The sequence below is a fragment of the Cheilinus undulatus genome, linkage group 14 (genome assembly GCF_018320785.1).
Source record: "Cheilinus undulatus linkage group 14, ASM1832078v1, whole genome shotgun sequence".
Taxonomy (NCBI): Eukaryota; Metazoa; Chordata; class Actinopteri; order Labriformes; family Labridae; genus Cheilinus; species Cheilinus undulatus.
In genome coordinates, this window is record NC_054878.1 from 48,522,679 (window position 1) to 48,539,644 (window position 16,966).

General features: G+C 41.6%; 1 protein-coding gene across 5 annotated transcripts in view; it reads left to right on the forward strand.

The window, feature by feature from the left end:
* pex7 (peroxisomal biogenesis factor 7) overlaps window positions 1–16,966 on the forward strand; it is a 77,282-nt gene that overhangs the window by 29,831 nt on the left and 30,485 nt on the right. For 4 of the 5 annotated variants that reach the window (XM_041804436.1, XM_041804437.1, XM_041804434.1 and 1 more), the window contains exon 9: window positions 6,329–6,384. In XM_041804436.1, coding sequence (XP_041660370.1) covers window positions 6,329–6,384 — 56 coding nt within the window. Of the gene's footprint in view, window positions 1–6,328; window positions 6,385–13,841; window positions 15,502–16,966 lie in introns of those variants that run through there. The other variant, XM_041804439.1, reaches the window with a different exon arrangement.

Sequence of the window (16,966 nt, forward strand, 5' to 3'; positions counted from 1 at the left end):
GACCTAATAGGACCGCAGCCAAACACACTAACACAGAGACAGACCAAACGCTGCAGAGGAGTCCCTAAACGCATCCCACTTAGTCAGATTAGACACATGCCTCTTCACACACAGACCCTGTTTAGACAACACATTAATGTGGATTTCTATCTGTTCTGGGCATTCAGACACAAGAGGTGCTTCTTTATACCAACGCACCTCAATGAAAATGGTATGATAGCTCAGACTTCATACAGAGGTGGCCTGGGATGTCTTCACCTGCTCTGTATGGGTGTGTAGATGGCAGACATCACCTGTGATCTGCTGCGTTCTGCTAATCGACAAAAAGCTTCATTCATGTTAATCTAACCTCGTTGGGAGCGATGGAGATCTGGATTATTGGACACCATACAACAATAAGAGCCAGATAAACTATTCTTCATTAAGAGCTATTTTGCCTTTTTTCATATTTTAAAACAACAAACATGAAAGAAAAATGGGAGCAGGCTCCCATCTTTGAAAAAAGGGACTAGCTCTTAGCCTGAAAGTACACCAGACATGTGTTCGGTCCATCCCGGCTGTGCTGCAGTTTGACTGCGTGCCCCGCCGTCCGTTAACACCCACTGACTGTGTTTGTGCTTCTACCATGGGTCAGTAACCCTTTATAAATAAACGTGCTTCCTCCTGCTCCTCTGACCTGTTGGCTACAGGCTCTGCTACGGCCCATTATGATGTTTGGTCGATGCAGTGAAAGGAAATACAGTCTGGCATTAGTCTTGCATCGACACAGAGCATTTTATAAAATTTAATGGGATATTTTAATTGGGTTTTGGCGACACTTCCTGCCCCGTTTGATCTGTTCTGTGCTGAATTTATGCACAGAGCTTCAGCGTCCGGCAGAAATAGAAGTCCTGCTCTGTCAGAGCGGAGATGCCGTTCAGCAGAGCTGGTAGAAGAACTCTCATTGCCTAAAAAGGGAAACTTTGACTTCAGCAATCATCCATTACAAGTCGCAGGTCAGTTTATTTCCCACAGTAGTTGTGAATTGTCAAACTTTATTGTCATCTGTTATTTTCTGTCAATATATTTCCATTGCCTTTTTTTCAATTTTTGTCCTCTTTTTTCATTTTTTACCCTGCTTTTAATCAATTTCTGACACTTTTAGCCCATTTTTGCCACATTTATGCCATTTCTGCCCACCTTTTTACTTGCAATTTTTTTGCCCTTTTTTCATTTTCTGCCACTTTTCCTCCATTTAAAGTGCCTTTTGCCATTAAAGGGATATTTCAGGATTTTTGAAGTTGGGTATTATGAGGTACTTGGCTATAGTAGTGGCGTTAGCCTCCAGTGATTTCTGTTAAAGCTGATCCTGTGGTTATTCTAAGCTCAGAGAGATCCAGGGCATAACCAAGCGGCAACCTTCGGTCCTGAAAAATGAAGCCAATGTGGAAGTGCAAAAAATTGCTATACCGCGAGTGTCCACTTGAGGCTGGCTGCAGGAGCACCAGAAGTCCCGTCTGTACACCTGTTTAACAGCCGGTTTTGACACTAGACATAAAGTGGTTTACAGCCTGGTTCAAACACCAAACGTGTCTCATTAGCTAGGGTCTTACTGTGCTCTCACTGTACGGGGGGTACATTTTTTTGTACCACGATCGTTTGGCTTATATTTAGGATGAAAGCTGATTGGCTCATCTCATTTGATTGACAGATAGCCCGGCAGGCAGAGGCTCCATTTCTGTCAACCAGAATGCTAGCTAGCAGGCTGACAGGAAGTTGCGCTTAGTGGGCGGGCCGTTAGGTTGATCCAAAGTTCGGTTGAGGCCGCGACTTCAATATGGAAGCATCCACAGATTGGCTTCAAGAGCCGTTTGAGTCCGCCTATTGTTAGCAGACGACTGACGTCACACGGGGTTTGTCCAGTTCTTTCTACAGTCTACGAGCATAACGGCTGTAGATGGGAACGTTCTATCCGTGTTGTTTAACCAGTTTTATGTAAAAACAGGCCAAGAACATATGTTGGCTCCCCTGTACTCTGTGTAGAAAACATACAAAGAACTCCATTTCTCCCAAAAACCCCCTCTGTGTCAGGCACTAATCTATGATGCAGCTTTCAGCATTTTGTCACCTCAGTCCCCTCTGGTCAGCTGTGCGGTTCTGCAGGCTTCTACAGGGATAATAACACCACACCAAGCTAAAACAGAGATAATATGAGTGATTTAAATGCCACTTTTTGCTAATTTTTTCCCAACTTTTTGCTCTTTTTAGTCACTTTTCTCTATTTTTTTGCTACATTTCTGCTGATTTTTGACCATTTTTGTCACCTGAAACTCACTTTTTTGGTCACTTCAGACCCATTTTTGACACTCTCTGCTCTTTTTATGCCACTTTATGCTTATTTTGCCCCTTTTCATCCATTTTTGCCACTTTTTGGTCATTTTTGAGACTTAGACTGTGGATCTTGCAAAGGTAATTTCCAACAATTTGGCTCTTTGGTTAAGCAGGGTAGAGTAACACTGATGTAAGGTGTATGCACAGTATGGGAGAGAAACTCTTTTTCAATTTGTAAGAAATAAAGTAAAAACTCTGTCTTTGGAGACAGAATTCTGATTTTACAGTGAAAACTGGCACAGGTCTGTCATTTAATCTTAATGTCCAGCTGATCAGGTCTAAGCTTCTCTTCATCTCTGCACCTCTCCAAAGGTCTGCTAACTGTTCTCCTAGCATCAACCTTGATATATCTCCCCAGCGCCCCCATTGATATCTGAAAGCCCAAAATACATTATTAAACCACAATAATGTGTTGTTTAAGCAGCCTTATGTACACACAGATGTCCTAAACATGTAGACACCCAGCTTACCACAAACCAGAGTCCTGAGTTCACCCAGTCAAACAGCTGGCTGACTCAGGTGTTGTTTTCCAGGACAGGTGTTTCTTATTGATCCAGAGACCTCCCGTTTAAACAGTGGGTGTGTATTAATGTGTGTGTGTTTAGTCAGAGTTTGCAAATCTGCGCTAGAATCGACTGACTGGAAGGAGCAGAGAGGAGGTAAAGAGATTCATGATCAGCAGCAGAAGAAGAGAAAGGAAAGTGAACCACAGAAACATTTTGAATCTGTTTATGGAAATGAGATTCTTCTAATTATTTTCAACATCAAACTTTAATTCAAACTGTCCAACTCCATCCACCTCTGGAAATGTAGTTAGACAGGCTGAGTGGAGCATGGTTCAGTCTTCCTCGAGCAAAAGCACCTTTAACCCCAACAGTGGTGTAAAAACTCCTCCTGTAGTGAAGGTTATTAAACTCTAACTTTATATTTGAAAGGTTTTCTGCTTCTACTTCATGATTGTTTTTAGAGAGTTTAATTCTATAGAGCTGTTTTATAAGATCTCATTAACATTATAACCTCCACTACCACAAATGTCATTATAGATCTGTGGAGTCAGTTCTAGGTGAGTGGACTCAGTAAAACCGACAACTGATAGAAGAAGAGTCACACATTAGCGCCGTATTCAGGGTTCTAGAAACGCCAGGTCCAAACTCTGAGCTTGCTGGGGGTTCAGGGGCATCCATGCTTTGATCCATCCATCCATCCATCCATCAAACCATCCATCCATCCATGCATCCATCAAACCATCCATCCATCCATGCATCCATCCATCCATCCATCCATCCATGCATCCATCCATCCATCCATCCATCCATCAAACCATCCACCCATCCATCCATCAAACCATCCATCCATCCATGCATCCATCCATCCATCCATCCATCCATCCATCCATCCATCCATCCATCCATCCATCCATCCATCCATCCATCCATCCATCCATCCATCAAACCATCCATCCATCCATCCATCCATCCATCCATCCATCCATCCATCCATCCATCCATCCATCCATCCATCCATCCATCCATCCATCCATCAAACCATCCATCCATCCATCCATCAAACCATCCATCCATCCATGCATCCATCCATCCATCCATCCATCCATGCATCCATCCATCCATCCATCCATCCATCCATCCATCCATCCATCCATCAAACCATCCACCCATCCATCCATCAAACCATCCATCCATCCTTCCATCCATCCATCCATCCATACATGCATCCATCCGTCCATCAAACCATCCATCCATCCATCCATCCATCCATCCATCCGTCCATCAAACCATCCATCCATCCATCCATCCATCCATCCATCCATCCATCCATCAATCCATCCATCCATCCATCCATCCATCCATCCATCCATCCATCCATCCATCCATCCATCCATCCATCCATCCATCCATCCATACATGCATCCATCTGTCCATCAAACCATCCATCCATCCATCCATCCATCCATACATGCATCCATCCGTCCATCAAACCATCCATCCATCCATCCATCCATCCATCCATGCATCCATCCGTCCATCAAACCATCCATCCATCCATCCATCCATCCATCCATCCATACATGCATCCATCCGTCCATCAAACCATCCATCCATCCATCCATCCGTCCGTCCATCCATCCATCCATCCATCATCAATCCATCCATCCATCCATCCATCCAACCATCCATCCATGCATCCATCCATCCATCCATGCATGCCTCCATCCATCCATCCATCCATGCATCCATCCATCCATCCATGCATGCATCCATCCATCCATCCATCCATCATCAATCCATCCATCATTCCATCCATCCACCCACCCACCCATCCATCCATCCATCTGCATGCATCCATCCATCCATCCATGCATCCATCCATCCATCCATCCATGCATCCATCCATCCATCATTCCATCCATCCATCCATCCATCATTCCATCCATCCACCCACCCACCCATCCATCCATCCATCTGCATGCATCCATCCATCCATCATTCCATCCATCCATCCATCCATCTATCATCCATCCATCCTTTCATCTGTCTTTCATCATCTTTCATCTATCTATCTATCTATCTATCTATCTATCTATCTATCTATCTGTCTGTCTGTCTGTCTTTCCGTCCTTCCGTCCGCCCGCCCACCTATCTATCTATATATCTTTCTATCCATCAATCATCCATTCACCCATCCACCTATCCATTCATCCATCCATCCATCCATCCATCCATCCATCCATGCATCCATCTGTCCATCAAACCATCCATCCATCCATCCATCCATCCATCCATACATGCATCCATCCGTCCATCAAACCATCCATCCATCCATCCATCCATCCATCCATGCATCCATCCGTCCATCAAACCATCCATCCATCCATCCATCCATCCATACATGCATCCATCCGTCCATCAAACCATCCATCCATCCATCCATCCGTCCGTCCATCCATCCATCCATCCATCATCAATCCATCCATCCATCCATCCATCCAACCATCCATCCATGCATCCATCCATCCATCCATGCATGCCTCCATCCATCCATCCATCCATGCATCCATCCATCCATCCATGCATGCATCCATCCATCCATCCATCCATCATCAATCCATCCATCATTCCATCCATCCACCCACCCACCCATCCATCCATCCATCTGCATGCATCCATCCATCCATCCATGCATCCATCCATCCATCCATCCATGCATCCATCCATCCATCATTCCATCCATCCATCCATCCATCATTCCATCCATCCACCCACCCACCCATCCATCCATCCATCTGCATGCATCCATCCATCTATCATCCATCCATCCTTTCATCTGTCTTTCATCATCTATCTATCTATCTATCTATCTATCTATCTATCTATCTATCTATCTATCTATCTGTCTGTCTGTCTGTCTGTCTGTCTGTCTGTCTGTCTTTCCGTCCTTCCGTCCGCCCGCCCACCTATCTATCTATATATCTTTCTATCCATCAATCATCCATTCACCCATCCACCTATCCATTCATCCAACATCCATTCATCCATGCTTTCATCCATCCATCATCTATCCATACACCAATCCATCCATCATCTATCTGCCCATGTACCCAGACTTGTTAAATGTTTGATTTTGCATCATCAACATAGATCTTTGCAGCAGTGAAGTATCTCAGAGACAAACTTCACTGAAACTCTCATTAAAGACAGACTGGGAGGTTTTATGGTAACAAACTTTAACGCAACTTAGAAACAAGATCTTAACTGGTAGATTTGGAGTTACAATCTTTACAGCGACTTATCTGCTTGATTTAGGAACATGTAATTTTAATTAGTACGGTAAAATGTTATTTTCTCTGTCTTGGTTATTAAAAACTTATTAGAATTAATTAACGTAAATTTTATTTAAAAATATGTGAAGACAAAGCTTAATCCTGTTTTTTTTCCTGCAGTTTTCTCCGTTCAGTGGGACGGTGTTGGCATCCTGCTCGTACGACTTCACAGTCAGGTAAGAAAAGTTTTACTGCTCTATTACTGCCTTCTTTTTGCTCATTTAAAAACTGTCTATTTGTCCTACACATTAGACCATTTCTAAACTCCCTCCTCTGAAACATCTTCAAATTAACTCCAGCATCTTCTGTGCACTTTTGTTTAACTGTGAAGGAGCAGCGTGGTATGTGTGTAACTCATTCAGGATAAATGAGGTGTGGAAATGATGGCGGTTTAACACGTTTCAGTTAAATGTGTTTGCACAAAGTCATCTTTGTTAAACATTAGAGAGAAACAGAGGCAGAGACTCTTACTGCTCTATTACTGCCTTCTTTTTGCTCATTTAAAAACTGTCTATTTGTCCTACACATTAGACCATTTCTAAACTCCCTCCTCTGAAACATCTTCAAATTAACTCCAGCATCTTCTGTGCACTTTTGTTTAACTGTGAAGGAGCAGCGTGGTATGTGTGTAACTCATTCAGGATAAATGAGGTGTGGAAATGATGGCGGTTTAACACGTTTCAGTTAAATGTGTTTGCACAAAGTCATCTTTGTTAAACATTAGAGAGAAACAGAGGCAGAAACCCCACAGAGACTCTTATAGAACATCTCTCAGAGGGGAATTAGGAAGAAACACATGAACAAATACAGTCAGTAACAGTCATTTATCTCACAGCTCTTCGATTACCCTCTTCATCTTTGTGTAATAGAATCTGAAATGGAAATAATAAACATTAACTGCATTTTACAGGGTGAAAGGTAACCACCAGTTTAGTAGAACTTAAATCCTTATTGACTCAGAATCATATTTTTTATGCATTATATCAGCATGTTTGGGGGTATTTAAGGACACTAGCAGTGCTTTTGCAAGTTCCATATTTAAATCCAGCTCAACCTGCTGCTTGGATGCATTAAGGCTCTCCCTTTGGCATCCACTGCCTTTTATTTGTTTCTCTAAATAAACACATCAACAATTTAAGGGTTTAATTTTGTTCCATATCACCCAGCCTAGTCTGAGGTCGATAGTAGTGTTGATCCTGGGTGAATAATTAAAACCAGGTTAAACATGAATGATAATTGAACTTCATTTACTAGAAATAAGTCAAAAAAAGTCTCAGGAAGTCTCATATTAACAGCTAGCACAGGCCGATATTAAGCGCTAGCATAGGCTGATATTAAGCGCTAGCATAGGTCAACATTGACAGCTGACATAGGTTGATGTTCACAGCTGAAATAGGTCAACATAATACTCCATTTATGCTGATAGAAACACCATATATTTGTCAATAATACCAGCATATATTTGCCGGTATTCACAGCCTGTATAGGCCGACATTTTATGTCAACATAGGCCAATGTAAAAACGTAATAAAAGCCAATATTAACAGCCAACATAGGCTAATATAATTTCTTCATTTAGACTATCTTTACCAGCCAGAATATGCTTATATTTGCAGCTGAAATAGGTTAATATTAAGGGCATCATTAACAGCAGTTATGGGTCAGTATTAGCTGTCAACATATGACACATAAACAGCCAATACAGGCCAATATTTTCCGCTGATATTTGCCAATAAAATGTTATATCTGCCAGTACTGACATTATGCTGGTGATCTTGCATCTCGACAGTGGCAGCTACCTGTAACCACCATGTGGAGCTGCAACACTGAACATTTTAATGTCCCATCTCCTCGGAGCAGTGCATACTTATCTCAGCTGACGACCTCAGAATAAACAGAGGACTTAATTCAAACTGTTAGTTTTTATCCCGTTGGATCTTTCTAAAGCACAGGGACACTAAATCACTAAAATCAGTCCCAGCCAGAACTTAGCTTCAGTAACATTTACATGCTGGTATATCTATATCTCCTTATATCACTACAGTGATAACGTCTACAAATGTATGACCAGTTTGATGTTTTTAGGATTTTATGGATCATTTTTGATCAATGTTTGAGAGTCATAAAGCCTTGGAACGTATTGATGCTTTCAAATGAAAAAAAAAAAAGAGCTTTAGAGAGGCATTCAGACCGTCATTGCTCTCTGTGAATGAGACAGCACTGATTAATGTGTAAAAAAGATTTTCCCGGTCAGCTGTGTAAGAGCACCATCAGTAGTTTGAGTCTTCTCGACTCTGGAAGCTAGCAGAGGTTTGATGTCATATAGCTGACTCTACCTCTCTGTCCTGAGGTGGAAGCTCTGAGTATGGATGTGGTTCCCATCCAGGACTGCTAGTTCTGCTTACGCTGTCTTTCCTTCACTTACGGAGCGGAGTGGATGGATAGATGGTGTCAGAGCAGAGGTGGTAATGAGTGAGGACATGGTGATAATGTGTGATAAAGTTAACTGGTGTGTGAGATGAGATGAGATTTTCCTTTATAGAGCTGCACAGGCTCTGTTATTAAGATCTCTAATATCAAGCACGACTGCACCTGTATATGTCTGATTGTAAGTCTCTCCTGCATGATCACTCTGGTTTTCTCAGCGGTAGCTCGCACAAGTTTTTGCAGCAGTAGGTTAAAGGGTAATTCCCCTTTTCTTTACACAGCGTTGGCTTATTTAAACTAAATTTAAGGTTTTAATTCTTCTGTACCTGCATAGAATTTGTATTAGATGTGCAGCCAGTGACAGCAAACCTAGGTAAATGTGTCTAATTTAATGACATGCAATGAAAGTTGTTGTTTCTTTTGCTCTACTGTGATAATGTCCTGCTTGTCTTCATTGCTGTAGTTTTAATCTCTTTAGGTTTTTGTCGGTCTGGCTCAATAAACAATTTAAAAAATGTCCCCTTTGGCTCTTGGCCAATGTAATGGATTATTCTGACTGATCAATCAATAATAAATGAAACGGCGTGACTTGTAAGATTGATATTACAGAGGAAAAAATGGCTGTTTTCAGGTTTCTTTTGTTGGAAGCAAACTGGACATTCAGCACTGAGCCTTGGTCAGAGATATAGAGCTGATAGAGGGCATTCATATCGACTGACTCTGGAGCAGACAGGATTTTGATCTGGAAAATGAGATGAGGTTGTAAGATAAGATAAGATATTCCTTTTTTAGTTACACAAGGAGAAATTCCAATAATAAAAGTACACCATGTTCCAAATTATTATGCACATTGGATTTTAGTGTCACAAACATTCAGTTTTTGGTGTCCAGTTAAACTCATGGATGGTGTTGTGTCTCAGGGCTCTTTGGATCACTGAAATCAATCTCAGACACCTGTGATCATTAGTTTTACCAGGTGAGCCCAATTAAAGGAAAACTACTTTAAGAAGCACGTTCCACATTATTAAGCAGGCCACAGGTTTCAGCAGTACGGGAAAGGAAAAGGATCTCTGCTGCTGAAAAGCCTCAAATAGTGCAATGCCTTGGACAAGGAATGAAAACATGAGATATTTCAGGAAAACTTCAGTATGATCATCGTACTGTGAAGAAGTTTGTGGCTGATTCAGAGCACAGACGGGTTCCTGCAGATAAAGGCATAATGATGAAGGTTTCAGATACAAATACAAATTCATCAGATTAACAGAGCAGATGCTAAAATAACATTACAAAGCAGCAAACAGGTATCTGAAGCTGCTGGTGCCTCTGGAGTCCCACCAACCTCAAGGTGTAGGATCCTCCAGAGCCTTGCAGTCGTGTATAAACCTACTATTCAGCCCCCCCTAACCAATGCTCACAAGCAGAAACGGTTGCAGTGGGCCCAGAAATACATGAAGACTCATTTTCAGACAGTCTTGTTGACTGATGAGTGCCGTGCAACCCTGGATGGTCCAGATGGAGGAGTAGTGGATGGTTGGTGGATGGCCACCATGTCCCAATGAGGCCGAGACGTCAGTGAGGAGGGGGCGGAGTCACGTTTTGGGCTGGAATCACAGGGAGAGAGCTGGTAGATAGAGTTAGAGTTTAGAGAGATAGAGTTTCTGACTGACCACTTTCTTCCATGGTACAAAAAGAAGAACCGTGCCTTCTGTGGCTAAATTATCTTCATGCGTGACAATGCTCCATCTCATGCTGCAGAGAATCCCTCTGTGTCATTGGCTGCTATGGGCATAAAAGGAGAGAAACTCATGGTGTGGCCCCCATCCTCCCCTGACCTTTAACCCTACTGAGAACCTTTGGAGCATCCTCAAGCTAAAGATCTATGAGGGTGGGAGGCAGTTCACATCAGAACAGCAGCTCTGGGAGGATATTCTGACATCCTGCAAAGAAATTCAAGCAGAAACTCTCCAAAAACTCACAAGTTCAATGGATGAAGAATAGTGAAGGAGATATCAGAGAAGGGCTCCTATGTTAACATGAACTTGGCCTGTTCAGATGTTTTTGATTGAAATAGCTTTGATTTCAGTAAATATGACCTCCTAATGCTGCAGATTCAACAAATCACCGTTTTTACTTCTATACATCTTATAAAATGTTTTAAACCCTGTTGTGCGTAATAATGTGGAACAGTGCATTTTGAGTTTTTTTTATTAAAATAGTTATAATTGGGAGGTTTGTTTGATAAAATCTGAATTATGCTCTAACATTTGAGGACTTGAAAATTATTCTGTCATTTGCATCAGATATTTAGGAAAATCAGAGAAAAATATCACTTGCATAATAATTCTCAAATCTCCTGATTTGAAAAAGTACTAATAAATACAACATAAAATGCACATTAAAATGCATGCATTGTAGAGCAATATATCAAATTTATGATTATGAAGTGTGCTCTCACATTGTTTCTAATAAAAAGCGATTATCCATCTTATTTGCACCAACACTCGAGCGTTTAAACCAGTGATGACTGTGTTCCTTACCAGTCCATAGCAGAGACGGTCCTGATACCCGTTTACTGCCCACCACTAGTCTGAACTTAAATTTTCGTTTAACTTACAGTGAAATCAGCCACTAGGAATATCCCTGTTAAAATTCTGTCAGCAAAATTGAAACGTCCATGTCTTCATATAGAAATCTTTCTGCTTGGTTTTTGTGCTAAATATCTTCATATAACTTTATAAAGCACCATCCTGATGTCTTAGAGCTGTTCAGAAAAGATGGAGGGATAAATGTTAATGAGCAAAAAGAGGTCTGGTCTAAGTGATGTCACATGACAAAGAGAGAGAAAAGAGAGATGGAGGACGTGAAACACCAGAGGGAGAAAGTGGATGGATGAAAGATAGATGTGCTGAGAGCTGGCTCTGTGCCAAATGCTGTGTTTTATTGATCCGTGCTTTCATTGGCTCAAATACTCAGTGCTGAGTACTGATTTCATTACAGACTGCCCTGACACACGCTGGTAAATCTCCACCTGCCTTATCCTGCTAGTTTTACGCCTGCAGCTGCAAAGACAAAAAAATCCTTCCAAACAAATCAGGACATTCAAAACCAGCTTTCTTTTTGTTTTCTAAGAAGAAGCCTGCAGGCCGCAAAGAGAAGAAACAAGAAATAATTGATGAGAGCACGTTATTAGGATTCCTGTAGGAGGTTTTTGCTACAGATGCTGTTTTTCTGCTAGAGTCTAAGCCAGGGGTGTCAAACTCAAGGCCCGGGGGCCAAATCTGGCCCATGGCGCAGTTATACCCGGCCCACCAGATCACATGATATTTTTATTAGAACTGGCCCACCAGTATGAGGTCTGCAGATTTACTCAAGTATAAAAATGTGAACTTAACCTGGATGATTGAAAATATCCTTGCTGAGTCATAAAAATTAGAGAAATTAAACCGTCAAAATAACTGGATAAAAAGTCAGGAACATGGGGAAGAAATGTGTGTTTTCTGACTAAAAGTTACGGTTTTGACTTTTTATTTCATATTTTAACCTTTACATTTCATAACTTTGACTTTTCTTTGACTGTTGGTCTGATGTTCTTTTGATGAAATGCTGAGTTAATTCAACTCCACATGGAACGGGATGCAAGGTTCACCACTGTTCACAGTTTTCCCCATTTGTGGGTAACGGCTCTCACTGAGTCCCAAAGCCTTAGAAATGTCTTTGTAACCCTTTCAGACTGATAGATGTCAGGGACTTTGTTTCTCATCTGATCTTGAGTTTCTTTAGATGGTTCCATGATGTGTTGGAGATGTTTCACTTTGTCAGACAGGTTCTAGTTAAGGGGTTTCTGGATCCAGCAGGTCTGGTAGTGATCAGGTCTGGGTGTGGATAGCCAAACTGAACTCAGAACTCAGAATGCAGAAATCATCAGATACTACATAACTAAAACATGGTGGACACCAATCAGTGTGCAGGTACCACAGTGACATCATCAGTACCAGAAAACAACAGGAACTCAGCTACAAAGGTTGAGAAAGAAATTTAAGATGTGAGAAATTAAAAATGTACCAAAAAGGAATAAAACCAACAATGGAGATAAAATAGTAAAGGCAGTAAAATGTGAATAAAGTGTGAAAAAATGAATAAATAAATTGAGATAAGAAAGCCCTAAAGCAGGGTGTCAAAGTCAGTCACAGCAGGGGCCGGATTCTGAATTTAGGTCCAACCTGAGAGCTGGACTGGGTCAATATTTAACCAGAAACTGTCATCATCATATCATCAGTAATGAAAAAAAGGCAGTTACCCGGGATAAATTTAAATCATGGGTTCTAAAGGTCTCAACATGAGATAGGATTCAAAAGGTTACGTTTCAACTTCAAAATATGAGATTAAAAACGTCAAAATCATGAGTTTTATCTGTCATAATATGATTAAGAAATTCAAAATCACAAGTTTGAAGGGTCACAATATGAAATAATCAGAGTTTTATCTATCAAAATATGAGATAAAATTCAAAATAACACATTTTAAACTTCAAAGTATGAGATAATCAGTCAAAATCATGTGTTATAAAGGTCAAAATATAAGATAAATTTGGAAATCATGAGTTTTAAAGGTCAGAATTTCAGAATACATTTAAATTACAAGTTTAGAAGGTAAAAATATCACTTAAATTAAAATTGTGAATCTTAAAGATCAAAATATTAAATACAAAGTAATATTTTTGGATATATAATAATTCTTTCTACTGTACTTTTTCATATTTTTATGACTTAAGGACATTTTAAATCATTGAGGTTAAGTTTACATTTTTATACTGTAGAAATCTGCAGACCTCGTACTTCTGGGCCAGTTATAACAAAAACTTCAATTATCTTGCGGGCCCGGTGTAACTGTCCCATGGGCCGGATTTGGCCCCCAGACCTTGAGTTTGACACCCCTGCCCTAGAGCTATAAAGGCAGTAAAATGATAAATACAATAGCAAAGGTTTGCAAAAAAAAAGCAATGAAGAAGATGAAAGCCTTGAAGTGATGAAGGAGATTTAAAGCAGCCGAGGGGGGAAGAAAATAAAATGAGGTTAGTAGGGAATAAAGGCAAGTAAAATATAGATAGGAAAACAATATGCAAAGTAAGTAAAAATCTGCCCGAAGATCAAAAAAAAAAGTGTGTTTCGATAATGTGTGTGACGATATATTGTCATATGTATTCCAGGAGTCTGGAGGAAGGTGTGGAGCCCCGTCAGCCTCCTCTGCTCAGAGCCGTTGGCCGGAGCTGAAGCAGTTTCAGATTGACTCAGCAGCTAAAGACTAAAAAACAGGAACCAAAGTAAAAATAATTTCCTCCTCAGCTGGTTTCATCAGAGCGTCACTGAACAGTCCTGAGCAGAGGAACTCTGTTAAACCCTCTTAAAGCTCTGAATACTCCATCTTTAATTTAATCTCTGTCTCCTTTATTAACCCGCCTACTGTCCGCTCACTCAGATAATTCTTAATCCATTCATTACTGCGCTGATAACACAGTTTCAGCCCGTTTACTTCATCCCAGTTGATCTTATTTAAACATCATGAATGAGACGGAGCCCGGCTGCAGCTGAGAGGGCCTCCTTCCTTAGCAACATGACGTCCCAGCACAGGTACCCGTTAATTAGCAGCTATTCTCCACTTTTAAAGAGTCAGTGTGTGGTCAGGCATGTGAAGAGCCTTGAACATCCATCATGAATGACTGCAGGACGCTCTTGTTACCTCATTAATTCATCTCTCTCCATCATTAGCCATCGCCTCCTTCGTCCTTTCTGCTGTTTCACTTTAGTGTTTTCATCAGAACTTATTAAAGAAATGATTTTAAACTCCTCTGTTTTTTTAAAGGCTTGTAGGGAGTCAAAATATGCTTTTAAATCTGGGATCTCACTCGTCCACCTGTTGGCAGCCGGTTTCACCTCCCTCTCTGCTCACACACCTGCTTCTATCGGACTTCCTGTGTGTTCAGACGCTGGTCGTAACGTGTAAATACATAAATCCACCTGCACACACAAAGAACAAAACCACTGCACACAGAGAGCTCATGTATGTAAATCTGCAGCCCTGCAGCCTTCTATTTATCTTTTCTCATAGCTCCTTTCCGCTCACCGCCCCCTCAGACTTTCTCCTTTGTTTATATTCTTTACAATCGCAGCTTTGAGTGAAGCATTATGGGAAATAACCCTGATTGATTCTGTGCTCTGGACAGTTCTGCTCCTTAATGTCTCACTTCACATGGGTGAGTCTAAAGTCAGATATGGACAAAAGTATTTGGCCACATCTGCTAATTATTGACTCCAGGTGTTTCAGTCAGACCCAAAGGTGTATAAAATCCTCACCTATCCAAGCAGCCCCAGAGCACAAAGGACTAGAAAGACATGATGTGATGAGTTCAGAGGAAGAACTTGACTGGTCCATACAGAGCCCTGATCTCAACCTTTGGATGAACTGGATGAGATTGGGATCGACAACATCAGTGCCTGACCTCCTAAATGCTCTACAGAATGAATGGACACAAGAGACACTCCAAAATCCTTCCAAGAAGAGCTGCAACAGAGGACCAACTCCATATTTGATTAGAATACAACGTCATTACAGTCCCTAATGGTGGAATGGGCAGGCGGCCAAATACTTTTGTCCATATTGTGCTTCTCAGCTGGTGCAAATAAATATTAGTAGAAAATAAAGTCCATCATAAATAAGAACTTATGTACAAACTAGGCTAGTGTATAGCGACATATTAGTTTTTGAAATCCTAACATGGAGTAAAGTACTCTTAGTTGAACATTGTCCTCCCTGCATGCTACACTATATTGCCAAAAGTATTTGCTCACCTGCCTTGACTCATATATGAACTTCAGTGACATCCCATTCTTAATCCATAGGGTTTAATATGACGTCGGTCCTCCCTTTGCAGCTATAACAGCTTCAACTCTTCTGGGAAGGCTTTCCACAAGGTTTAGGAGTGTGTTTATGGGAATTTTTGACCATTCTTCCAGAAGCGCATTTGTGAGGTCACACACTGATGTTGGACGAGAAGGCCTGGCTCTCAATCTCCGCTCTAATTCATCCCAAAGGTGTTCTATGGGGTTGAGGTCAGGACTCTGTGCAGGCCAGTCCAGTTGATCCACACCAAACTCTCTCCTCCATGTCTTTATGGACCTTGCTTTGTGCACTGGTGCACAGTCATGCTGGGACAGGAAGGGGCCATCCCCAAACTGTTCCCACAAAGTTGGGAGCATGGAATTGTCCAGAATCTCTTTGTATGCTGAAGCATTCAGAGTTCCTTTGACTGGAACTAAGGGGCCAAGCCCAGCTCCTGAAGAACAAGCCCACACCATAATCCCCCCTCCACCAAACTTTACACTTGGCACAATGCAGTCAGACAAGTACTGTTCTCCTGGCAACCACCAAACCCAGACTGGTCCATCAGATTGCCAGATGGAGAAGCGTGATTGGTCACTCCAGAGAAGGCGTCTCCACTGCTCTAGAGTCCAGTGGCGGCGTGCTTTACACCATTGCATCCCTCGCTTTGCATTGCACTTGGTGATGTTTGGCTTGGATGCAGCTGTTACCATGGAAACCCATTCCATGAAGCTCTCTACCACTGTTCTTGAGCTAATCTGAAGGCCAAATGAAGTTTGGAGGTCTGTAGCCACTGACTCTGCAGAAAGTTGGCGACCTCTGTGCACTATGTTCCTCAGCATCCGCTGATCCCGCTCCATCATTTTACGTGGCCTACCACTTGGTGGCTGAGTTGCTGTGGTTCCCAATGGCTTCCACTTTGTTCTAATACCACTGACAGCTGACTGTGGAATATTTAGGAGCCAGGAAATTTCACCACTGGACTTGTTGTCCTTTAGATTAATTGAACACGGTAACTGAGGTCATATTTTCTTTTTTAACTGCAGGTTAGATGTTCTGTTTGCTTTAGATAACCTGCTCCATGCTTCACTGCGGCCTGTTAACATTAATTTCCTGTTTGTAATGAAAGCATCTCTGACACAAACATACAGGCGGATCTCATCACTTTTTAAAAACACTTCACTCTTTTTTCTCACCTCTTCTCCTTTTCTACAAAAGTTTATTTTTTTACTCCTCATATCCTCTCCTGCCTTCCCTCCCTCCCTCTCGCTCCCTCTCTCTCCCTCTCTCTCTCTCTCTCTCTCTCTCTCTCTCTCTCTCTCCCTCTCCCTCTCTCTCTCTCTCTCCCTCTCTCTCCCTCTCTCTCTCTCTCTCTCTCTCTCCATCTGCTGTGACTTAATGAGTTTCACAGTAATAGTGAGACGACCACACAAAGCTGACAGGTGAATGGACGCT